Raw genomic sequence first — 26,090 nt, 5'->3', positions numbered from 1 at the left:
CAGCTTGTTTTTGTGTTACTGTATATATTTGTTTTTCTGAAAAATCCCACTTAATATACTTTGGGTAACAACACTCAGTATTTATTTTATTTTATTTTTTTAGAGGGGTAACAGTCAATATTTATTTATTGAAATTGTTTTCTTATATAATAAAAGTGAGCTTTTGTTAAACCAAATATTGTGTGTTTTTTTTCCATATACAACAACCTATCTGGACTCCATAAGAGAATCGATAAGGAATCGGTTCGATAAGAGGATTCGATAATAGGCTCGAACTCGATAATTTCTTATCAAACGTCATCCCTACTCCACAGTAAGTCTTTGCTGTCGTCCAGCATTCTGTTTTTGTTTACTTTGTAGCCAGTTCAGTTTTAGTTTCATTCTGCGTAGCCTTCCCTAAGCTTCAATGCCTTTTCTTAGGGGCACTCACCTTTTATTTATTTTTGGTTTAAGCATTAGACGCCTTTTTACCTGCACTCTGTCTTAAATAATAAAAGTGAGCTTTTGTTAAACCAAATATTGTGTGTTTTTTTCCCCATATACAACAACCTATCTGGACTCGATAAGAGAATCGATAAGGAATCGGTTCGATAAGAGGATTCGATAATAGGCTCGAACTCGATAATTTCTTATCAAACGTCATCCCTACTCCACAGTAAGTCTTTGCTGTCGTCCAGCATTCTGTTTTTGTTTACTTTGTAGCCAGTTCAGTTTTAGTTTCGTTCTGCGTAGCCTTCCCTAAGCTTCAATGCCTTTTCTTAGGGGCACTCACCTTTTATTTATTTTTGGTTTAAACATTAGACGCCTTTTTACCTGCACGCTGTCTTATATAATAAAAGTCAGCTTTTGTTAAACCAAATATTGTGTTTTTTTTTTTCCATATACAACAACCTATCTGGACTTGATAAGAGAATCGATAAGGAATCGGTTCGATAAGAGGATTCGATAATAGTGAAGTGAAGTGAAGTGAATTATATTTATATAGCGCTTTTCTCTAGTGACTCAAAACGCTTTACATAGTGAAACCCAATATCTAAGTTACATTTAAACCAGAGTGGGTGGCACTGGGAGCAGGTGGGTAAAGTGTCTTGCCCAAGGACACAACAGCAGTGACTAGGATGGCGGAAGCGGGGATCGAACCTGCAACCCTCAAGTTGCTGGCACGGCCACTCTACCAACCGAGCTATACTGCCCCATAATAGGCTCGAACTCGATAATTTCTTATCAAACATCATCCCTACTCCACAGTAAGTCTTTGCTGTCGTCCAGGATTCTGTTTTTGTTTACTTTGTAGCCAGTTCAGTTTTAGTTTCGTTCTGCGTAGCCTTCCCTAAGCTTCAATGCCTTTTCTTAGGGGCACTCACCTTTTGTTTATTTTTGGTTTAAGCATTAGACGCCTTTTTACCTGCACGCTGCCTCCCGCTGTTTCTGACATCTACAGAGCAATTAGCTACCGGCTGCCACCTACTGCTATGGAAGAGTATTACACGGTTACTCTGCCGAGCTCTAGACAGCACCGACACTCAACAACAACACATCATTTGCAGACTATAATTACTGCTTTGCAAACAATATTTTTAACCCACCAGACCGTATCTCACGGCCACCTGAAACATGGAAGTGTCCCTAAGTCACGTGATCGCAACCCAGCAATTGTGTTTCCACAATGACCACGAACACACACACACATTCACGCACGCGCACACTAGCACGCACGCCCACGCATCCATTTCGAAAGCGTGACGGAGGCACGGAAAAGCTCAGAGCATCTCTGGGAGGCGAGGGCGCACAGAAATAGCATGCAACAGTTTTTTTTCCCGACTAATGAGAGGGGACACAGACATTGTGACTCATCCAAAATATAACAGATAGAATGTTAATGTATTCTGTACTGCTGCTGCTGCTAAAGTGTTTGTCACACACATGCGTGGCATGGATTACAAGTTCAATGGAAATTGTTTTTTTCTCTCTCGGTCTTCTGGTTCTGAAAAGATAACAAAAAAAAAAGTACCGGGCACTCCTTTTTAAAGCTTGGTTTGTTTGCACCGCCATAGTGTCTCCATCGGTATCTGTAGGGAAACCTAAAGTGTTTTTTCATGGTCTGCCGAGAGATTTAATGACTTGTGCCCTAACAACTTGTGTTAATTAAGCGTTGGCCCTTGAAGCTCATTCAAGTTTGCTGTCGTTTTGTTAGCCCGCAATTAAACAAATCAAAGTTACCTTATAGTATGCATCTACTGGCTGCAGTGGTGACTCCTTCTCGGACGCCCCCACTTGTCGTAAGTTAGCTTTTTTGACGAATATTTCCGCCAAAAGTTTCCACCGATTTTCGTATGCTAGCCCTGCTCGTCAGGGAAAAAACACAGAGGCTATGTCATCCCTACAAGCCTGTTTCGAAGGTTTCCCTGCTCGTCAGGGGATTTAAAATCCCCCTAACGTATATTCCGCTCTATCCCGGTATTGAGCACTGTATAACGGATAAACCACAGAAACCTCGACTATACATACATACATACATATATATATGTATATACATACGTACATATATACATTTTATATATATATATATATATATATATATATATATTACAGTGTTTCCCACACATTCTATTTGTGGCGGCCCGCCACGAAAGAATTACGTCCAGCACAAATAAAAAAATAAAAAATAAAAAAAAAATATATTTTTTTTGTCCTGTCCAGCTTCTCAGGCAAATCATATAGTTGATGTAGATGCCCATATAGGCTGTTCACATTTACTTTACAAAAGAGAAGTGTAGGATACTTCTCTTGTTGCCTTATTTGTATTTGACCACTACTGTTTTGTGTTTATTTGTTACTGACTGTGGCAGGACACCTCTGCCTCTGTTTCACTTTATGTTGCTGGTAAATAATATGGTTGTAGTAGTAGGCTAAAGTTAAATTATTTAGTATGCACTAATTAAAGGGGCAGAGCTTTAAGAGACATTTTAGCTTTTATATTTTATAAGATATATTTTTTGTAAGAACCACAATTAATAAATATATTTCAGTGAATAACTTATTGTTCAAATCTGTATATAAATATGTACATAAAGTGTTGTAATTATATTGTAAAATGGATGAACGGATGGATGGATGGATCGACGTTTAAAACAAAACTGTTATTATTAATTAGTAAGTATACATTTTTTGAGCCTTTTTAGAGAAAATCATATCATTGTAGTAAATTATGCAAATTACTCGATGATGTCATGTGACCACGCCCATAGCCACGCCCCCACCGCCACAGGTATCTTGGCAGTTTATGGGAAACACTGTATTAGGGCTGTGAATCTTTGGGTGTCCCACGATTCGTTACAATATCGATTCTTGGGGTCACGATTCGATTCAAAATCGATTTTTTTTTCAATTCAACACGATTCTCGATTTTTTCCCCGATTCAAAAGGATTGTCTATTCATGGAATACATAGATTTCAGCAGGATCTACCCCAGTCTGCTGACATGCAAGCAGAGTAGTAGAGTTTTGTAAAAAGCTTTTATAATTGTAAAGGACAATGTTTTATCAACTGATTGCAATAATGTACATTTGTTTGAACTATTGAATGAACCAAAAATATGACTTATTTTATCTTTGTGAAAATATTGGACACAGTGTATTGTCAAGCTTATGAGATGCGATGCAAGTGTAAGCCACTGTCACACTATTGTTCTTTTATTTTTATAAATGTCTGATGATAATGTCAATGAGGGATTTTTAATCACTGCTATGTTGAAATTGTAACTAATATTGATACTGTTGTTGATAATATTCATTTTTGTTTCACTACTTTCGGTTTGTTGTGTGTGGTGTTTGTGTCTCCTCTCAATTGCTCAGTTTATTGCACTTCTGAGTGTTGCTGGCTCGGCTTTGGTTTTGGAACTGGATTGCATTGTTATGGTATTGCTGTGTATTGTTTTGTTGGATTGATTAATTAAAAAAATAAATAAATAAATAAAATAAAATTTTAAAAATAAAAATAAAATAAAAATCGATTTTTTAAAAATGAGAATCGATTTTGAATCGCACAACGTGAGAATCGCGATTCGAATTCTAATCGATCTTTTCCCACACCCCTACTATATATATATATATATATATATATATATATATATATATATATATATATATATATATATATATATATATATATATATATATATATATATATATATATATATATATATACACACATACATAGGAATACATGCATATATATATATATATATATATATATATATACACATACATACATACATATATATATATGTATGTATGTATGTATATATGTGTGTATGTATGTTTACGTACGTACGTACATACATACATACATACATACATACATACATACATACATACATACATACATACATACATACATACATACATACATACATACATATATATATATATACATATATATATATATATATATATATATATATATATATATATATATATATATATATATATATATATATACACACACTACCGTTCAAAAGTTTGGGGTCACATTGAAATGTCCTTATTTTGGAAGGAAAAGCACTGTACTTTTCAATGAAGATAACTTTAAACTAGTCTTAACTTGAAAGAAATACACTCTATACATTGCTAATGTGGTAAATGACTATTCTAGCTGCATATGTCTGCTTTTTGGTGCAATATCTACATAGGTGTATAGAGGCCCATTTCCAGCAACTATCACTCCAGTGTTCTAATGGTACAATGTGTTTGCTCATTGGCTCAGAAGGCTAATTGATGATTAGAAAACCCTTGTGCAATCATGTTCACACATCTGAAAACACTTTAGCTCGTTACAGAAGCTACAAAACTGGGGCCGTACTTATCAAGCTTCTTAGAATGACTCCTAAGAAGTCTGCTAAGAGTTGACTTAAGAGTAAATAAATTATTCGCTGAAAGCTGCACTTAAAAGTTAGTTATCAAGCGTCTTACTCACACTTTCAGCGAAGTGTAGGACTGAATCTTAAGTGTCACACTCAGAGCTGAATTACGACATTACTATGTGCCGTAAACGCAATTTTAGGTGACGTCATTTCTGTGTCCATAGAAATGACCAATCACGGAAGGGAATCCGTTGTCTAAGAATAAAGAAATATCTTGGAAATATTTAAGTGGACAATGGGAGTGTATATTTTGACAATAAACTACAAAATAATACAAAACAAACTAGTCCCCGCCGGCACTCACGCTACCGCTCCCTCTCTTCTATCGCCCACACACTCACTGACGTCACTCACCTCACGGCCACACACATACGCTACTGTCATAACATTTTCTTTCCAATTCATTAATTAGGCAACTAATTTGAAACTGGTGTGGGTGGCTCTATATATACTAGCCCACTGCAGACACATGCAGAAATCAACATGGAATCGAAAAGTATTAAATCTGTGACAAAAAATAATATCCGCTCTGTCTAAACGATACCGTTTGATCAGCTGCTCGTCATCAAAAAAAAACAACATTGTTCCGTTCCCTGAACGTTTGCGCACGTCTCTCTCGCCTCAGTGCCATCCCCTGCTGGCAACTCCTAACCACTTAAGACACCTCTGAAGGTGTCTTAAATATCGTGGAGAGTAGGAGTGATTCTTAGACTTAAGAATGTTGATAAAAAGCTTTTATTCTTAAGTTTGAGAGTAGGACTAAATTTCGCAAATTCTCAGGACTTAAGTGTAAAATGGCACTCTAAGAAGCTTGATAAGTACGGCCCCTGACCTTCCTTTGAGCAGATTGAGTTTCTGGAGCATCACATTTGTGGGCTCAATTAAACGCTCAAAATGGCCAGAAAAAGAGAACTTTCATCTGAAACTCCACAGTCTATTCTTGTTCTTAGAAATGAAGGCTATTCCACTAAATTGTTTGGGTGACCCCAAACTTTTGAACGGTAGTGTATATATATATATATATATATATATATATATATATATATATATATATATATATATATATATATATATATATATATATATTTATCTTATCAATTTCCAAATGTAGTTCTATAGGACATCATCAACATCTGTACAAAAAAGATACTTTTTTTTGAAAATTATGACTCGATTTAAAATTGGAACGAATAAGAATTATGATTGTAATATTTTTTACAACATTTAATTCTAATATTTATCACAGTGTACTAATTCCGTTGCATAATGCGTGCCTTTCATTCTCCATAATATGTGTTGTATATATAATACAAAGCAATGGTGATTTAATTGTGTAATACATGTTTACAAATGAAGTTATAAACTCGGCCGAGTACCGAGCGGCCATGCAGGAACAAGAGTCGTGCAGCTCAGGTGTGCCAGGTGAGGCAGAGTGCGGGTGTTTTACCTCGTAGAGATAGTCAAAGAGTTCCAGGATGGTGAGGATGCTGGCGCCGATGAAGAGGCCCATCTGACCCCCGATGTCACCTGACAAGAAGAGGAGATCAACCATTGCTGTAGTCCAGAGAAGCCTCAGCCTACACTATCGCCTCTGCTTTTACCCAGAAGGCCTGCCAGTTCATAGGCTTTCTTCTGTTCGATGGTCTCGTAGTTGAGGGCCTCAAAGAAGATATCCAGAACCAGAAGGTTATCTCTGTGGACAGACATCATCATCATCATCATCATCATCCAAATCAGGACACGTTCCCCCCCGGAGTCCTCCCCCCGGCCACTAGGATAATGACTTGTTCAGCAACTTGCTGTTAAATAACAAACAAGCTCCGGCTGGAAGAAACACAAAAAATAAAAGGTTATATTTTGGGTTTGCATCAGAGCCCCCCTCTCCGGAGACGAGTTAGACTTCGCGCATCGGACTCTATTTTGATCCGGGCGCCCAAATTGGAGCCACGAGAGCGATGAGCTGTCGGCGTCAGAAGAGATTCGGAAGGCCGACTTCAAATGGCTGGAGGCAAGTCAACATCTGCTCACGTCCTCGCGAAGACATTCCTCGTACATTTCTTCCGTTCCCGCGTCAAGTAATGTAGGTCGCTCGGCTCTTTTTCCACGTGAAGCATTTCATCATTTTGCAGAAACAAACACAGTGCAAAACATATGCGAGATCAGAGGTTCTTAAGCCACTTTTTCCACTACAGAAGGACTCTCTCAGATGTTAAAGGCCTACTGAAAGCCACTACTACCGACCACGCAGTCTGATAGTTTATATATCAATGATGAAATCTTAACATTATAACACATGCCAATACGGTCGGGTTAACTTATAAGTGACATTTTAAATTTGCCGCTAAACTTCCGGTTTGAAACGCCTCTGAGGATGACGTATGCGCGTGACGTAGACCGGGGAACAGAGGTATGCCTTCCCCATTGAATACAATACAAAAAAGCTCTGTTTTCATTTCATAATTCCACAGTATTCTGGACATCTGTGTTTGTGAATCTGTTGCAATTATGTTCATTGCATTATGGAGAAAGAAGCTGAGCAAGCAAAGAAGAAAGTTGTCGGTGCGAAACGGACGTATTTTTCGAACGAAGTCAGCAACAACAGTACACAGCCGGCGCGTCTTTGTTTACATTCCCGAAAGATGCAGTCAAGATGGAAGAACTCGGATAACAGAGACTCTAACCAGGAGGACTTTTGACTTTGATACACAGACGCCTGTAGAGAACTGGGACAACACAGACTCTTACCAGGATTACTTTGATTTGGATGACAAAGACGCAGACGTGCTACCGTGAGTATGCAGCTTTGGCTTCTAAACATTTGATCGCTTGACCGTATGTGCGCAACTTTTTTTTTGCGTATGTACGTAACTTTTTTAAAAATATATAAGCTTTATGAACCTTGGGTTAGGTGAACGGTCTTTTGGGCTGAGTGATTGTGTGTGTTGATCAGGTGTTTGAATTGTATTGGCGTGTTCTATGGAGCTAGGAGCTAGCAGAGGAGCTAGGAGCTAGCATAACAAAGACGTAGGTGTTTTTATGCAGGATTAATTTGTGGCATATTAAATATAAGCCTGGTTGTGTTGTGGCTAATAGAGTATATATATGTCTTGTGTTTATTTACTGTTGTAGTCATTCCCAGCTGAATATCAGGTCACCCCCGGCTCTCACAGCATCTTCCCTATCTGAATAGCTTCAACTCCCCACTAGTCCTTCACTTGCACTTTACTCATCCACAAATCTTTCATCCTCGCTCAAATTAATGGGGAAATTGTCGCTTTCTCGGTCCGAATCTCTCTCACTTCATGCGGCCATCATTGTAAACAATAGGGAACTTTGCGTATATGTTCAACTGACTACGTCACGCTACTTCCGGTAGGGGCAAGCCTTTTTTTTTATCAGATACCAAAAGTTGCAATCTTTATCGTCGTTGTTCTATACTAAATCCTTTCAGCAAAAATATGGCAATATCGCGAAATGATCAAGTATGACACATAGAATAGATCTGCTATCCCCGTTTAAATAAAAAAAATTCATTTCAGTAGGCCTTTAACATCGAATTAAAGTTCAAGTACCACTGATAGTCACACACACACACACTAGGTGTGGTGAAATGACCCTCTGCATTTGACCCATCCCCCTGTTCCACCTCCTGGGAGGTGAGGGGAGCAGTGAGCAGCAGCGGTCAGGAATCATTTTGGCGATTTAACCCCCAATTCCAACACAGGGAGGTAATGGGTCCCATTTTCATAGTCTTTGGTATGAGGGATTTGAGCTCACGACCTACCGATCTCAGGGCGGACTCTCTAACCAAGGGGTGTCCAAACTTTTTCCACTGAGGGCCGCACATTGAAAAATCAAAGCAAGCGGGGGCCATTTTGATATTTTTTATTTAAAAACCAATACAATATACACTACCGTTCAAAAGTTTGGGGTCACATTAAAATGTCCTTATTTTTCAATGAAGATAACTTTAAACTAGTCTTAACTTGAAAGAAATACACTCTATACATTGCTAATGTGGTAAATGACTATTCTAGCTGCAAATGTCTGCTTTTTGGTGCAATATCTACATAGGTGTATAGAGGCCCATTTCCAGCAACTATCACTCCAGTGTTCTAATGGTACAATGTGTTTGCTCATTGGCTCAGAAGGCTAATTGATGATTAGAAAACCCTTGTGCAATCATGTGCACACATCTGAAAACACTTTAGCTCGTTACAGAAGCTACAAAACTGACCTTCCTTTGAGCAGATTGACTTTCTGGAGCATCACATTTGTGGGGTCAATTAAACGCTCAAAATGGCCAGAAAAAGAGAACTTTCGTCTGAAACGCGACAGTCTATTCTTCTTCTTAGAAATGAAGGCTATTCCACAAAATTGTTTGGGTGACCCCAAACTTTTGAACGATACATTTAGGCCTCCACTCAGGCTTGATGCCGGGGACCCCAAAGGGTTTTGGTCAAAAAAATATTAAAAATGTGTAATTTTTCAGTATTATTATTTTTATTATTATTCAAGTTTTAAATCTCTAAATCAGGGGTCACCAACGCGGTGCCCGCGGGCACCAGGTAGCCTGTAAGGACCAGATGAGTAGCCCGCTGGCCTGTTCTAAAAATAGCTCAAATAGCAGCACTTACCAGTGAGCTGCCTCTATTTTTTTAAATTGTATTTATTTACTAGCAAGCTGGTCTCACTTTGCCCGACATTTTTAATTCTAAGAGAGACAAAACTCAAATAGAATTTGAAAATCCAAGAAAATATTTGAAAGGCTTGGTCTTCACTTGTTTAAATAAATTCATTATTTTTTTACTTTGCTTCTTATAACTTTCAGAAAGACAATTTTAGAGAAAAAATACAAGCTTAAAAATGATTTTAGGATTTTTAAACACATATACCTTTTTACCTTTTAAATTCCTTCCTCTTCTTTCCTGACAATTTAAACCAATGTTCAAGTAAATTTATTTTTTATTGTAAAGAATAATAAATACATTTTAATTTAATTCTTCATTTTAGCTTTTGTTTTTTCGACGAAGAATATTTGTGAAATATTTCTTCAAACTTATTATGATTAAAATTTAAAAAAAATTATTCTGGCAAATCTAGAAAATCTGTAGAATCAAATTTAAATCTTATTTCAAAGTCTTTTGAATTTCTTAGAAAAAATTTTGTTCTGGAAAATCTAGAAGAAATAATGATTTGTCTTTGTTAGAAATATAGCTTGGTCCAATTTGTTGTATATTCTAACAAAGTGCAGATTGGATTTTAACCTATTTAAAACTTTTCATCAAAATTCTAAAAATTAATCTTAATCAGGAAAAATTACTAATGATGTTCCATAAATTATTTTTTTAATTTTTTCAAAAAGATTCGAATTAGCTAGTTTTTCTCTTCTTTTTTTCGGTTGAATTTTGAATTTTAAAGAGTCGAAATTGAAGATAGACTATGTTTCAAAATGTAGTTGTAATTTTTTTGTGTTTTCTCCTCTTTTAAACCATTCAATTAAGTGTAAATATCATTAATTATTAATAATAACATAGAGTTAAAGGTAAATTGAGCAAATTGGCTATTTCTGGCAATTTATTGAAGTGTGTATCAAACTGGTAGCCCTTCGCATTAATCACTACCCAAGAAGTAGCTCTTGCTTTCAAAAAGGTTGGTGACCCCTGCTCTAGATCAACATTAGGTCTATCTGTCAATATAACATTTTTAAAGATTTAAGTTGTATGCTCTTTTTGTCAAAGAAAACCCAGTTTTTTATGGAAAAAACACAAAATATGCAATATTTTCACCCAATAAAATTTTAAAGTGAAATATTTGACATTATATAATAATTGGAGCCTTCACAAGGTCAATAACTCATAACAACATTGATTTTAATTCATTATTATTTTTTGAGCGATGACACTTAAAAACAAATCACACCAACATTATTGGGGATCCAAAAGGGTCCTACTCAATAAGGTGTTAAAAAATAAATTATACATTTTTTTTACTGTTTACTTTTAACACAATAATCTCAATTTCAGATCTATCCGCCAATTATAAATTGTATTGTTGTTTATGTTTTTTGTTTGATCGTTTGAGGCCCTTCTTTAAAAAAAAACGTTTTTTTATATGGCAAACACAAAATATGCAACATTTTCCCCAAAAAATATCTCAAAGTGGAACATTTAATGTGACGTAATTGGAGCCTTGAATAGGTCAATAATTCATAATGACATTGATTTTGATTCATTATTATTTTTTAAAGAAAGAAACAGCCTGCATGGCAGCTTTGTGTTATTAGAGTAAACATTGCAACATTTTCTTGATATCTGACCTACTTACAGTTTACAACGTTGTCGAATGATATGAAAGCATGTGTTAATCACAAGGATTATTTTTTATTCGACACATAAAATTTAGGAAACATATATATATATACACAGGTATATATATATATATATATATATATATATATATATATATATATATATATATATATATATATATATATATATATATATATATTTTTTTTTTTAATGTTTTTATTTTTTATAAACAGCTGTGATGATAATGTCAATGAGGGATTTCTAATCACTGATATGTTGGAATTCTTATTAATATTGATACTGTTGTTGATATTATTCATTTTTGTTTGACTACTTTTGGATTGTTTTGTGTCATGTTTGCGTCTCCTCTCAATTCCTCTGTCGATTGCTATTCTGAATGTTGCCGTTTTGGAATTGGAATTGTATTATTATTAGAGATGTCCGATATTATCAGCCGATAAATGCTTTAAAAATGTCATATCGGAAATTATCGGTATCGTTTTTTTATTATCGGTATTGTTTTTTTAATTTTTATTTTTTTATTAATTAAATCCACATAAAAAACACAAGATACACTTACAATTAGTGCACCAAGCCAAAAAACCTCCCTCCCCCATTTACACTCATTCACACAAAAGGGTTGTTTCTTTCTGTTATTAATATTCTGCTTCCTACATTATATATCAATATATATCAATACAGTCTGCAAGGGATACAGTCCGTAAGCACACATGATTGTGCGTGCTGCTGCTCCACTAATAGTACTAACCTTTAATACTTAATTTTACTCATTTCCATTAATTACTAGTTTTTATGTAACTGTTTTTATATTGTTTTACTTTCTTTTTTATTCAAGAAAATGTTTTTAATTTATTTATCTTGTTTTATTTTATAATTTTTTAAAAAAAGGACCTTATCTTCACCATACCTGGTTGTCCAAATTAGGCATAATAATGTGTTAATTCCACGACTGTATATATCGGTATCAGTTGATATCGGTATCGGTAATTAAGAGTTGGACAATATCGGAATATCGGATATCGGCAAAAAGCCATTATCGGACATCCCTAATTATTATGGTATTATTGTGTATTATTTTGTTGATTTGATTAATAAAAAACAAATTAAAAATAATTTAAAAAAAGGAAACATTCAATATTAATTTTGATTATTTTGGCAAAACATAAAATGTGTTGTCATTATGTATTAGTTCCTTATTATGCAGTATATTTAATTAGTACTTGTTTTTCTAATCAGCCGTTAAAGTCAGGACGAGGGATGATGTTCGAAACCGGTTCTCCCGGTTGTTCGATAAGAAAAGAACCGTTCGATAAGAAAATAACCGATTCCATGGACTCGAATCCCTTTTTGAGAACCGGTTCTGGTTATCGAGGCCACTATAGTAAAGAAAAAGAGTTGGTTCTTTATTCGAATCCCTGGGAACGAATCCCGTCCCACAAGAAATGCCCTGTGGGACATCACAGGAAATGCCGTAGCTCAGTCATTAGACTGAGCTACGTCATTTCGACTGAGCTATGTCATTTCCTGTGATGTCACACAAGCAGCAAAAATAATGGACCGGAAAAAACGCCTCGAGGCATGGCTATTCACCTATAGTGATCACAGAGACAGGTTGTTTTTGTGTTACTGTATATATTTGTTTTTCTGAAAAATCCCACTTAATATACTTTGGGTAACAACAGTCAATTTTTTTTTTTTTTTTTTTTAGGGGGGTAGCAGTCAATATTTACTTATTTATTTTATTTTATTTTTTTCTTATAAAATAAAAGTGAGCTTTTGTTAAACCAAATATTGTGTTATTTTCCATATACAACAACCTATCTGGATTCGATAAGAGAATCGATAAGGAATCGGGTCGATAAGAGGATTCAATAATGGCCTCGAACTCGATAATTTCTTATCAAACATCATCCCGAGTCAGGACTTTGGGAAGGCCATTCTAAAACCTTAATTCTAGCCTGATCTGACCACAGAACTTTCCTCCAGAAGGTCTTATCTTTCTCCATGTGTTGGCCACAATACCCAGCCTTCCCAAAGTCCTGACTTAAACGTGTGGACAATGCTGAAGAAACAAGTCCATGTCAGAAAACCAACACTTTTAGCTGAACTGCACCAATTTTGTTAAGAGGAGTGGTCAAACATTCAAGCAGAAGCTTGTGGATGGCTATCAAAAGCGCCTTATTGCAGTGAAACTTGTAAGCAAATATTAACATGTCGTAAATGTGATGTTTTATGTATTTGTTTACTGTTTTTAATGTAACCTTGCTGCTGCCCTCTTGGCCAGGTCTCCCTTGGAAAAGAGATCTTTGATCTCAATGGGATTTTACCTGGTTAACTAAAGGCTAATAATAATAATATTAACATTGCTGTATGTATACTTTTGACCCTCACATTTGCTCACATTTTCAGTAGACCCATAATAAATTCATAAAAGAAGCAAACGTCATGAATGTTTTTTGTGAGCAACAAGTATGTGCTCCAATCACTACATCACAAAAAAATAAGAGTTGTAGAAATGATTGGAAACTCAAGACAGCCATGACATGATGTTCTTTACAAGTGTATGTCAACTTTTGACCAGGACTGTACGTGATGTGTTTGTGCAGGAGCGAGCTTCCCATGTCCAATCTGGCAACAGTGCTGCTGCCAGGAGAGTTTACAGAGCTTGAACATCGTGACCCTTTTTTTATTGTCCATTCATTACTTTTCGTAGACACCTTAAAAACCCTTATCACTTTTACTTGTTTTTTTCTTGATTGCAACATGAGCAGTGAAGCAGTGAAGCAGTGAAGTGATAAATGGACCGGCTATCTTATACAATAAATGCTTTAGGGAGCTGCATCTCTAAGGCCCAACTGTTCTATAGGTTTTTGGTTTTTTTTAAAACATGCACATTTTACTGACGATCTATGGCTTAGAGCAGGGGTCACCAACCTTTTTGAAAGCAAGAGCTACTTCTTGGGTAGTGATTAATGCAAAGGGCTACCAGTTTGATACACACTTCAATAAATTGCCAGAAATAGCCTATTTGCTCAATTTACCTTTAACTCGATGTTATTAATAATTAATGATATTTACACTTAATTGAACGGTTTAAAAGAAGAGAAAACATGAAAAAAATGACAATTAAATTTTTGAAACATAGTTTATCTTCAATTTTAACTCTTTAAAATTCAAAATTCAACCGAAAAAAAGAAGAGAAAAACTAGCTAATTGGAATCTTTTTGAAAAAATTAAAAAAATAATTTATGGAACATCATTAGTAATTTTTCCTGATTAAGATTAATTTTAGAATTTTGATAACATGTTTTAAATAGGTTAAAATCCAATCTGCACTTTGTTAGAATATATAACAAATTGGACCAAGCTATATTTCTAACAAAGACAAATCATTATTTCTTCCAGATTTTCCAGAACAAAAATTTTAAAAGAAATTCAAAAGACTTTGAAATAAGATTTAAATTTGATTCTACAGATTTTCTAGATTTGCCAGAATAATTTTTTTGAATTTTAATCATAATAAGTTTGAAGAAATATTTCACAAATATTCTTCGTCGAAAAAACAGAAGCTAAAATGAAGAATTAAATTTAAATGTATTTATTATTCTTTACAATAAAAACATTTTTTTTACTTGAACATTGATTTAAATTGTCAGGAAAGAAGAGGAAGGAATTTAAAAGGTAAAAAGGTATATGTGTTTAAAAATCCTAAAATCATTTTTAAGGTTGTATTTTTTCTCTAAAATTGTCTTTCAGAAAATTATAAGAAGCAAAGTAAAAAAAATTATGAATTTATTTAAACAAGTGAAGACCAAGTCTTTCAAATATTTTCTTGGATTTTCAAATTCTATTTGAGTTTTGTCTCTCTTAGAATTAAAAATGTCGAGCAAAGCGAGACCAGCTTGCTAGTAAATAAATACAATTTTAAAAATAGAGTCAGCTCACTGGTAAGTGCTGCTATTTGAGCTATTTTTAGAACAGGCCAGCGGGCTACTCATCTGGTCCTTACGGGCTACCTGGTGCCTGCGGGCACCGCGTTGGTGACCCATGCTCTACTATATACTCTGTCAGTTTACGTGGCCTACCACTTCCTGGCTGAGTTGCTGTTGTTCCCAAACTCTTCCCTTCTCTTATAATAAAGCCGACAGTTGACTTTGGAATATTTAGGAGCGAGGAAATTTCACGACCGGATTTGTTGCACAGGTGGCATCCTATGACAGTTCCACGCTGGAAATCACTGAGAGCGACCCATTCTTTCACAAATGTTTGTAGCAACAGTCTCCATGCCTAAGTGCTACATTTTATACACCTGGGCCAAGTGATTAGGACACCTGACTCTCATCATTTGGATGGCTGGCCAAATACTTTTATTTTAAAATAATGAATATTTTAAATTATTACATTTTCTTCTACAATTTAGTGGGTGCGACTTATACACCAGTGCGCTCTATAGTCCGAAAAATCCGCGACATATCTGCCGCTCTTCCTGCAAAGCTTCTGCTTTCACTGCCCACCTTACAAGTCACACACAGGAGGAAGGCGGCGGTTGCCGAGGGAGCATCTCTCCTACGCTTCCCCTTTATAGCTTTCACTTTAGCGTTTCCCCGCAGACAGCAATTCGAAACCCTGCCAAAGACTTTAGCTTTACACCACAGAGCAATGCACAGCCCATATATCAGGACTCCCAGGGGACCACAAAGGAAATACAACCCCATTAAATTATCAAACAAACTGGACAACATTTGACTGTGTTGCCCTTGTCAGGTTCAAACACTGATGACATCTATTAAACAAGACAAGAAGCAAAGAATCAAACAGAGGCAGAATTCAATTTTGCTCAATTGAGGAGAAACGTGTCGACCTGTCACCTCTTACAGTGTCGCCCACGCGCTGACGAAAAAAGGTTTACGTCTCCTCCTTTATTTGGACACTCCCTGTTTACACAACAACATCTGCTTCCAAAGGAATGGGGAGTATGTAAACAGTCGGTCACATTAACACAAAACAAAAAGATGCCTCGGGCTTGGGCTGGTCCCGGATTCAGCTTGAGCAGGTCTTCGATGACAATAGATAACCCCCCTCCCGTCTCCTCCCATCGTACACAATGGAATTTTTCCAAGCCTTTGCTTGGTGCAACAAAGACCGCCTCTTGTCTGTTCATTGGGAACTCAGAACGGGAAAGTTTGTTGATAATTGACATACAATTTTTCTGAGAGTGGAATAGCAGACAGTTTTGTTGCGAGTCCGTCCACAGACTGCAACATCACCTCTGCAAGCAATAACACCCAATGTTGAGTCATGATGGGCGCTGTCACAGAACATTCCCGTCGCGCCTCGCACGTATGTATATTTCTTCCACCGCTCCAAGGCTCCCATCTTGCCACGCCGTGAATTTTTTTTTTCCTCGATCCATCCCTCCTCCCCCACCCCGAGGAGACACAACAGATTAACGTCACTGGCAAACAGAGCGAGAATAAGGTGGGTGAATTCCCATCGAAGTGAAGGAATTAATTGGTGGAGTTTAGGGGCGCTCTGACAGCATCCGCGGTAATTATCTTGTCCTGAACTGCCCCGCTGGGATCCACAGATGAAAGTTTCAACTGTTATTGCACCCTCTCTGGATTTCCTTGAACTACTTCTAATCTTTTAAGCAGATTTGGCAGAGAAACACTTGATACGCAGGACAATTCATCCAATTAAACTCACTTCCTTTTTCGCACCTAGGTGAGGAAATATAGCAGGGAACCGTATATGCGTGTGTGTATATATATATATACATATATATATATATATACATATATATACATACAGTCGTGATCAAAAGTTGACATACACGTGTAAAGAACATAATGTCATGGCTGTCTTGAGTTTCCAATAATTTCTACAACTCTTATTTTTTGTGATGTAGTGATTGGAGCACATATTTGTTGGTCACAAAAAAACATTCATGAAGTTTGCTTCTTTTATACATTTATTGTGGGTCTACTGATATTTGGTTACATGTTCCTTGGCAAGTTTCACTGCAATAAGGCGCTTTTGGTAGCCATCCACAAGCTTCTGCTTGAATTTTTGACCACTCCTCTTGACAAAATTGGTGCAGTTCAGCTAAATGTGTTGGTTTTCTGATATGGACTTGTTTCTTCAGCATTGTCCACACGTTTAAGTCAGGACTTTGGGAAGGCCATTCTAAAACCTTCATTCTAGCCTGATTTAGCCAATCCTTTACCACTTTTGACGTGGTAAAGGAAGACCCAACCTCCGGGCTGATGATTTTAGGTTGTCCTGAAGAATTTGGAGGTAATCCTCCTTTTTCATTGTCCCATTGACTCTCTGTAAAGCAGCAGTTCCATTGGCAGCAAAACAGGCCCAGAGCATAATACTACCACCACCATGTTTGACGGTAGGAATGGTGTTCCTGGGATTAAAGGCCTCACCTTTTCTCCTCCAAACATATTGCTGGGTATTGTGGCCAAACAGCTCCATTTTTGTTTAATCTGACACCACATGGACAAAGATAAGACTTTATGGAGGAAAGTTCTGTGGTCAGATGAAACGAAAATTTGGCCACAATACCCAGCAATATGTTTGGAGGAGAAAAGATGAGGCCTTTAATCCCAGGAACACAATGCCTACCGTCAAACATGGTGGTGGTAGTATTATGCTCTGGGCCTGTTTTGCTAGGTCCTGACTTAAACGTGTGGACAATGCTGAAGAAACAAGTCCATGTCAGAAAACCAACAAATTTCGCTGAACTGCACCAATTTTGTCAAGAGGAGTGGTCAAAAATTCAAGCAGAAGCTTGTGGATGGCTACCAAAAGCGCCTTATTGCAGTGAAACTTGCCAAGGGACATGTAACCAAAAACATTTTCAGTAGACCCATAATAAATTCATAAAAGAAGCAAACTTCATGAATGTTTTTTGTGACCAACAAGTATGTGCTCCAATCACTACATCACAAAAAAATAACAGTTGTAGAAATGATTGGAAACTCAAGACAGCCATGACATGATGTTCTTTACACGTGTATGTCAACTTTTGATCACGACTGTATATATAGCCAAAAAGTGGCGACCTGACCAGGCTGTACCCTGCAGGGTTTCTCCTTAATGTAATTGATTGTAGCGGTCCACCGTGGCAAAATCATAGCCGCCACTCCTTCAAAATAAGGGTTTTTACTAGGGTTGTCCGATAATATCGGACTGCCGATATAATCGGCCGATAAATGCTTTAAAATGTAATATTGGAAATTATCGGTATCGGTTTCAAAATTATCGGTATCGGTTTCAAAAAGTAAAATGTATGACTTTTTAAAATGCCGCTGTGTACACGGACGTAGGGAGAAGTACAGGGCGCCAATAAACCTTAAAGGCACTGCCTTTGCGTGCCGGCCCAGTCACATAATATCTACAGCTTTTCACACACACAAGTAGGGATGATACTCGAAACCGGTTTTCCCGGTTGTTCGATAAGAAAAGAACCGAGTCCTGGAACTCGAATCCCTTTTTGAGAACCGGTACCCGTTATCGAGACCACTATAGTAAAGAAAAAGAGTTGGTTCTTTATTCGAATCCCTCGGAACGAATCCCGTCCCGACCAGAAATGCTCCGTGTGACATCACAAGAAATGGCGTCACGTAGCTCAGTCATTAGGCGCAGATAGCGAAAGCAGGAAAAAAATGGACGGGAAAAAGCGCTCCAAGGTGTAATAAAGTTCAAAACAAAAAAGTATAATCCAATGAATAACTTTACTGAGAGATTTGAGCAAACACAGGGTACAAACACATGACCAACACTTTTACGACCAACCGGAAAAATAGCAACCAGGCTAGCAACGCACCTCCTTTACGGCAGCTGTCGCAACCTTCTTATAGCAACCGCAGCACATACATATATATATACAACACTGCAGCACATACATATATATACAACACTGCAGCACATACATATATATACAACACCGCAGCACATACATATATATACAACACATCTCCCTTTTTTAACTTTTGTTTTTCTTTCCTTGTAAACGTTACAAAATCACACCGTATATGTGTTGTCTGTCTAATTATAAATAATGCAGACGAGGCGTGTTGGCTGAGTTCTTGACGTTTACTTTCACAGCGTGCTCATTCTTAGCTGCTGGGTGACGATATGCAACACTTTTCGGGGCTACCGCGCATGCTCGTCACTCCCGTTGCATGCTGGGTAGTGTAGTTGTTATATTCCCCAGCTCATAACATCTTTCCCCCTATAAAGAAATAATGTTAACTCAATAAAGTGTATTTCTTTTTTTTAGCTTTAACTTTTCATTTTTTAGCATTGTAACCACATTTGCAAACAACTTTTCTCTTCATAGAATTTTCTTTCAATAAAGAACTAAAGTGCAAAAATGTCAAAGCATCATAACAAACAGTTATGTCAAATAGCAGCAGAAGTGCACTTTTTGGAGAGCTGTATTATTTTCAGTTTTGTGCCCAAGGGACTGATTTTATTTAACACTATATTATTATTTATACACCTATAGTGATCACAGAGACAGCTTGTTTTTGTGTTACTGTATATATTTGTTTTCTGAAAAATCCCACTTAATATACTTTGGGTAACAACAGTCAATATTTATTTATTTATTTATTTTTTTCCGGGGGGGGGGTAACAATCAATATTTACTTATTTATTAGATTAAATTGTTTTGTTATATAATAAAAGTGAGCTTTTGTTAAACCAAATATTGTGTGTTTTTTTCCATATACAACAACCTATCTGGACTCCATAAGAGAATCGATAAGGAATCGGTTCGATAAGAGGATTCGATAATAGACTCGAACTCGATAATTTCTTATCAAACATCATCCCTACACACAAGTGAATGCAACGCATACTTGGTCAACAGCCATACAGGTCACACTGAGGGTTGTCGTATAAACAACTTTAACACTGTTTCAAATATGCGCCACACTGTGAACCCACACCAAACAAGAATGACAAACACATTTCGGGAGAACATCCGCACCGTAACACAACATAAACACAACAGAACAATTACCCAGAACCCCTTGCAGCACTAACTCTTCCGGGATGCTACAATATACAGCCCCCGCTACCCCCTAGAAACCCCCCCCTCGCCCCCAATCCCGCCCACCTCAACCTCCTCATGCTCTCTCAGGGAGAGCGTGTCCCAAATTCCAAGCTGCTGTTTTGAGGCATGTTGGCATTTTTTTCCATAACTTGAGTTGATTTATTTTGGAAAACCTTGTTATATTGTTTAATGCATCCAGCGGGGGCATCACAACAAAATTAGGCATAATAATGTGTTAATTCCACGTCTGTATATATCGGTATCGGTTGATATCGGAATCGGTAATTAAGAGTTGGACAATATCGAAATATCAGATATCGGCAAAAAAGCCAATATCGGACATCTCTAGTTTTTACGTGAAAAAAAATGAAATTAATAGAATGTATTTTAGCCCCCAGAAGAAGTCACACACAGTCCGACGCTATTTTTAAGTTTTATTGCCAAGTATGTGACGACAACCGGCCCAAATCCAACAGGTTTGAACCTCCCCTGCACACTCTTTCGTCTTCCTAATTCTCCTCCAATCCGCTTTCAGGCACGGACGGTAAAAAGTCTCTTCACACACGTACATTCTATAATGACACCAGATTAAGATGCTAGATTTGTTGCCGGTTTTATTTAATAAAGAAAGAGTCACTAAAAGTCTCGAGACATATGAACAATTTAAAATATAAAAAAATGAAATGTTCTAAAAAATATATGTTAATACTAGATAATAATAACACAGATTTGTTTTTTAATGTATGTATAGATTTTTTTAAGACTTTTCAAAAGAAAATCATAGCATCATAGCAAACTATGCCAATTATACAGTGGTGTCATTGTGACCACGCCCCCTAACCACACCCTCACAAGTATCTTGGCAATCTCGGGAAAACCCTGTCAGGCCTTCCGCCCGAGCGCAGCTGGGATAGGCTCCAGCCCCCCCGCGACCCCTAGAGGGACAAGCAGCAGAAAATGGATATATTGGATGGATGGGTTATTGACTGACATTACTCAGTAAACTCACCAAGTCGTCACCATAAGAGTTATTGAGTCTGTTTAGCTGATTGGAGAGCTAGCTTTCGCAGCTAGTGTTTCCATGACGATGACTTCTGTTTTGTTTGATCAGCCGTTTTACTGCCGTGTTACAATTAAGGTGTGTAAATAAACATTTGCTAAATATTTCTGTGCATATAACTAATTTTTCAACGTATATATCTGCGGCTTATAGTCGGGCGGGACTAATATAATACATTTTATTTCATTTTTTTATCACATTTAGTGGGTGCGGCTTATATACCGGTGCGCTCTGTACTCCGGAAAATACGGTACCGTAGTTGAGAGCTCAGGCATGCGTGGGCATGTCACAACCCAGACAGCCCAAAGGCTGTTCGTCGCAATGGACGGTTTGGGCAGGGCTGTGGGAACACAGACTGTGGCGATTTTCTGAACTGAATCGCAAGATGGATCACATCATGGAGAAGCTTGCTGAAAAGGAAAATTGAATTGAATTTGAGAGCACCCATTATGGACGAATAGAACAGACATGTCGTTGTTTTGTCTGCTCGCAGAAAACAAACATCCTAATCTACTGTTGGAATAATTGTGTGTAAGTTATCACAAAAACGTTCAATTCTGAGTTCTCAATGAACAGACAAGAAGCTGTCTCTGTTGCACCAAGCCAAACGCTTGGAAGATTCCGCTGTGTACGATAGAAACAGACGGGAGGGGTCATCCATTGTCCTCGAAAACCTGATCAAGCTGAATCCAGGACCAGCCCAAGCCCGAGGGATCTTCTTCTTTTGTCTTCAATGTGACCGAAAACAAAGACTGTTTACATACTCCCCATTCCTGTTGAGAAATTTGTTGTTGCGTAAACATTGAACATCTAAATAAAAGAGAAGACGAAAACCTTCTTCGTCAGAGCGTGGTGCAGGACTGTACAGAGAGTACAGTGGCCATGTCTCTCCTCAATTGAGTCCAAATTGAATTCTGTCTCTGTTTGATTCCTTGCCTTTTGTCTTGTTTAATAGATGCCATCAGTGTTTGAACCTGACATCTACGATTTGACTCCCTCGAATGGCCTTGACGCTGTGGAAACAGGACCAGGCTGTTCTGAAAAACACCCCCTGAGGACGCCTCAACGATGGACGCTTTTGACCTCCCTCCCTTTTGAACGACACCTGTATGGCGTCACATTAGTACCAAAAATCCAAGCGCGTAAAAACTGTTATCGCGCGCTGATTCTCCACTTCGTGCGCGCGCGCTGATTCTCCACTTCGTGCGCGCGCGCTGTCTCGGTCTGTGCGCTGTCATGTTTCATTTTGGTACTTTGGGGGCGGGCATACTTAGACCGCCCCTTCTTTCTGATTGGCTTTGGGAAAAAAAAGAAAAAGAAAAAAAAAGAAAAAAAAAAAGAAAAATACAACTTCAAGTAGGTTGTAAAAAAAAGGCAGATGAAGTGAAACTTTAGCAATGCTTTTCTTTCCACTCTCTCATGCACACAGATACTCATGTTATGACAAGTATATTGTTTCAAAAATATTAACATTAATTGTTGATATTTTAAACATCTTTCAGATTACATTGCTCGAATTCAAAAACCACTTTACTACACAAATATTAGGCCCAATGTGCAAGATTATTCTATTAGTATTAGTTATTTTTATGTTTTATCATATCTTAGCTTATTTTTATGTTTGATCATATCTTAGCCTATTTTTATATGGTCTTATTATATTTATATTTCAGTTTTTATTGTATTTTATTTTATTTTATAGTTTTTCATATTGTAGTTTATTTTTATGTTTGATTATATCTTATCTTATTTCATATTATTTTTGGACTTTTACCTGATGTGTATTTTAATTATTTTTAATCCATTTATTTGATCATCTAGTGTTTCCTCAAAGAGCCCTCTGGATCTCCACATCCAGAGGGTTCCTGTGATTGGCTATTGTCATTGTGTTGTTATTATTATTGTTGTTGTTGTTTGTTTATTTGTATGTACATGTTTGACTGTCTTCATGGGGTGTGGGTGTTATTTCTCATTTTGTTTTTAACTATGTAAAGCACTTTGAGCTGCATTTTAAATGTATGAAAAGTGCTTTATAAATAAAAATGTATTATTATTATTTTTAGTAATAGTACCCTTACAATCACTCCAAACCAGTTCAATAACTTACCTCTTTTTCAGCCAACATTTTTTTATCCACTTCTTCCAATGACCCGCCCTGCTATACTTCTGATTGCTCAAAGCCAATCAGAAAGAAGGGGCGGTCTAAGCATGCCCGCCCCCAAAGTACCAAAATGAAACATGACAGCGCACAGACCGAGACAGCGCGTGCGCAGAAAGGCATCGCGCGCACAGAAAGGCATCGCGCGCACGCAAGAAGGCGCCGCGCGCGCGCACAAAGGCACAACGCACGCGCAAAAGGGTGTCGCGCGCGCGCACGAAGTGGAGAATCAGCGTGCGATAACAGTTTTTACGCGCTTGGATTTTTGGTACTAATGTGACGCCATACACCTGGAGTCGAACTTTTGCAGATCGGCCTCAGTCTATAAAAAAAATTACATCATCACACCCAAGACAATTGGGCACACACGCACACCGCCTCCCCTCCCCCACCCCATGCCTTCACCACCGCTTGTTTCCCCTCGGGGTGATGGTCGGATGGCAGCGCTTCATAGCAGCGGCCGCCTTCCAGGCCCCCAACTCCCCGCCCCTCTGTTGCGAGTTTGTCGTGGTTAAATGTAACGTGTTTATGTGTGCATTGCATAGAGGTTTTTTTCCCACTCCAGACTAGGCCCCCTTAGGAGTCCAGTCTAGATTGTATTTTTCCCTTTTTCCCATCTTTTACGGGGAGACCCTGTTCTGTAACCCTGTGCACTGTTTGTTGGTCTAATCCTGAACGGGTTTGTGCTGAAAACAAAGCTTCGTTGTACTCGTGCAATGACAATAAAGACCTATCCATCTATCCATCTACAATGGCGGGTGCAAATCGAAAGAAAAACCTACGCTATGTACTGCTCCGTCTTGTTGAACTTCTTGGCCAGGTACTTGGCGGACGCCTTGCTGGGAATCTTGACGAAGGACATCTCTTTCCCGTAGCGCGTCATGTTGCACGGCGTCTCGCACACGCAGTAGTCGTTGTCCCTCTCCACCAGAAAGTCTGCGGGAGGGACGGGGAGAGTGAGAGGTGCTTCACGGGAAGACGACAAGTGATGTTTATTGTGGACGGAGGAAGAAAGGCATGCCGCAGGGTAAGGCGGACAGGTGCCACAACAGCGTCTGGCAGTGCGAGCCAATTAGTCTTGAAGGCATGTCTGGCATTTTAATGTTCGAGGATGGACGCCATCGCCCGGGAGCATTCCCCACTATCAGCTTCCATTAGGACCATTGTGGGTTATCTCTTACCTAAGGCTGGGTCTGCACACTCCTTATACTGCTCAGGGGTGCAGTACGGGGCGTCTCCTGTAGGAGGAAGCAGAGAATACCATCAGAGTCAGGGGCGTCAAACTGTTTTTTATTGAGAGCAGCTTGTAACAGTGGGTTTACAGTCAAGGTCAAAAGATAATAATGTGTTAATTCCACGACTGTATATATCGGTATCGGTTGATATCGGAATCGGTAATTAAGAGTTGGACAATATCGGAATATCGGCAAAAAAGCCATTATTGGTCATCTCTAATTGTGAGGATTATGCGCCATTTCTCTTTATAAATACTCTCCACATATTGATGGTTTTGAGGCTGTCGATTGGCAACTCAAATTTTCCACTCCCTCTTAAAGGGATTAAAGGCCTACTGAAAGCCACTACTAGCGACCACGCAGTCTGATAGTTTATATATCGATGATGAAATCTTAACATTGCAACACATGCCAATACGGCCGGGTTAGATTAGTAAAGTGACATTTTAAATTTCCCGCGAAATATCCTGCTGAAAACTAGAGATGTCCGATAATATCGGCCGATATATGCGTTAAAATGTAATATCGGAAATTATCGGCATCGGTTTTTTTATTATCGGTATCGTTTTTTTTTTGTTTTTTTTTTAATTAAATCAACATAAAAAACACAAGATACACTTACAATTAGTGCACCAACCCAAAAAACCTCCCTCTCCCATTCACACAAAAGGGTTGTTTCTTTCTGTTATTAATATTCTGCTTCCTACATTATATATCAATATATATCAATACAGTCTGCAAGGGATACAGTCCGTAAGCACACATGATTGTGCGTGCTGCTGCTCCACTAATAGTACTAACCTTTAACAGTTAATTTTACTCATTTTCATTCATTACTAGTTTCTATGTAACTGTTTTTATATTGTTGTACTTTCTTTTTTATTCAAGAAAATGTTTTTAATTTATTTATCTTATTTTACTAATTTTTAAAAAAGTACCTTATCTTCACCATACATGGTTGTCCAAATTAGGCATAATAATGTGTTAATTCCACGACTGTATATATCGGTTGATATCGGTATCGGTTGATATCGGTATCGGTAATTAAAGAGTTGGACAATATCGGAATATCGGATATCGGCAAAAAGCCATTATCGGACATCCCTACTGAAAACGTCTCGGTATGATGACGTTTGCGCGTGACGTCACGGATTGTAGCGGACATTTTGGGACACCATCGCTATTAAGTCGTCTGTTTTCATCGCAAAATTCCACAGTATTCTGGACATCTGTGTTGGTGAATCTTTTGCAATTTGTTTAATGAACAATGGAGACAGCAAAGAAGAAAGCTGTAGGTGGGAAGCGGTGTAT

The 26,090-nt window shown here is 37.6% G+C and overlaps 1 protein-coding gene across 3 annotated transcripts in view; it reads right to left on the bottom strand.

The window, feature by feature from the left end:
* Positions 1-26,090, bottom strand: part of asic1b (acid-sensing (proton-gated) ion channel 1b) — a 463,006-nt gene that overhangs the window by 13,514 nt on the left and 423,402 nt on the right. For all 3 annotated transcript variants that reach the window (XM_062037851.1, XM_062037849.1, XM_062037850.1), the window contains 4 exons: positions 24,726-24,782; positions 24,327-24,480; positions 6,523-6,614; positions 6,369-6,448 (listed from right to left, as the gene is read on the bottom strand). In XM_062037851.1, coding sequence (XP_061893835.1) covers positions 6,369-6,448; positions 6,523-6,614; positions 24,327-24,480; positions 24,726-24,782 — 383 coding nt within the window. The remainder of the gene's footprint in view (positions 1-6,368; positions 6,449-6,522; positions 6,615-24,326; positions 24,481-24,725; positions 24,783-26,090) is intronic.

Source organism: Entelurus aequoreus, linkage group LG26 (assembly GCF_033978785.1).
Source record: "Entelurus aequoreus isolate RoL-2023_Sb linkage group LG26, RoL_Eaeq_v1.1, whole genome shotgun sequence".
Classification (NCBI taxonomy): Eukaryota; Metazoa; Chordata; class Actinopteri; order Syngnathiformes; family Syngnathidae; genus Entelurus; species Entelurus aequoreus.
The sequence above is the reverse complement of the archived record's forward strand: the minus strand, read 5'-3'. Positions and strand labels throughout refer to the sequence as shown.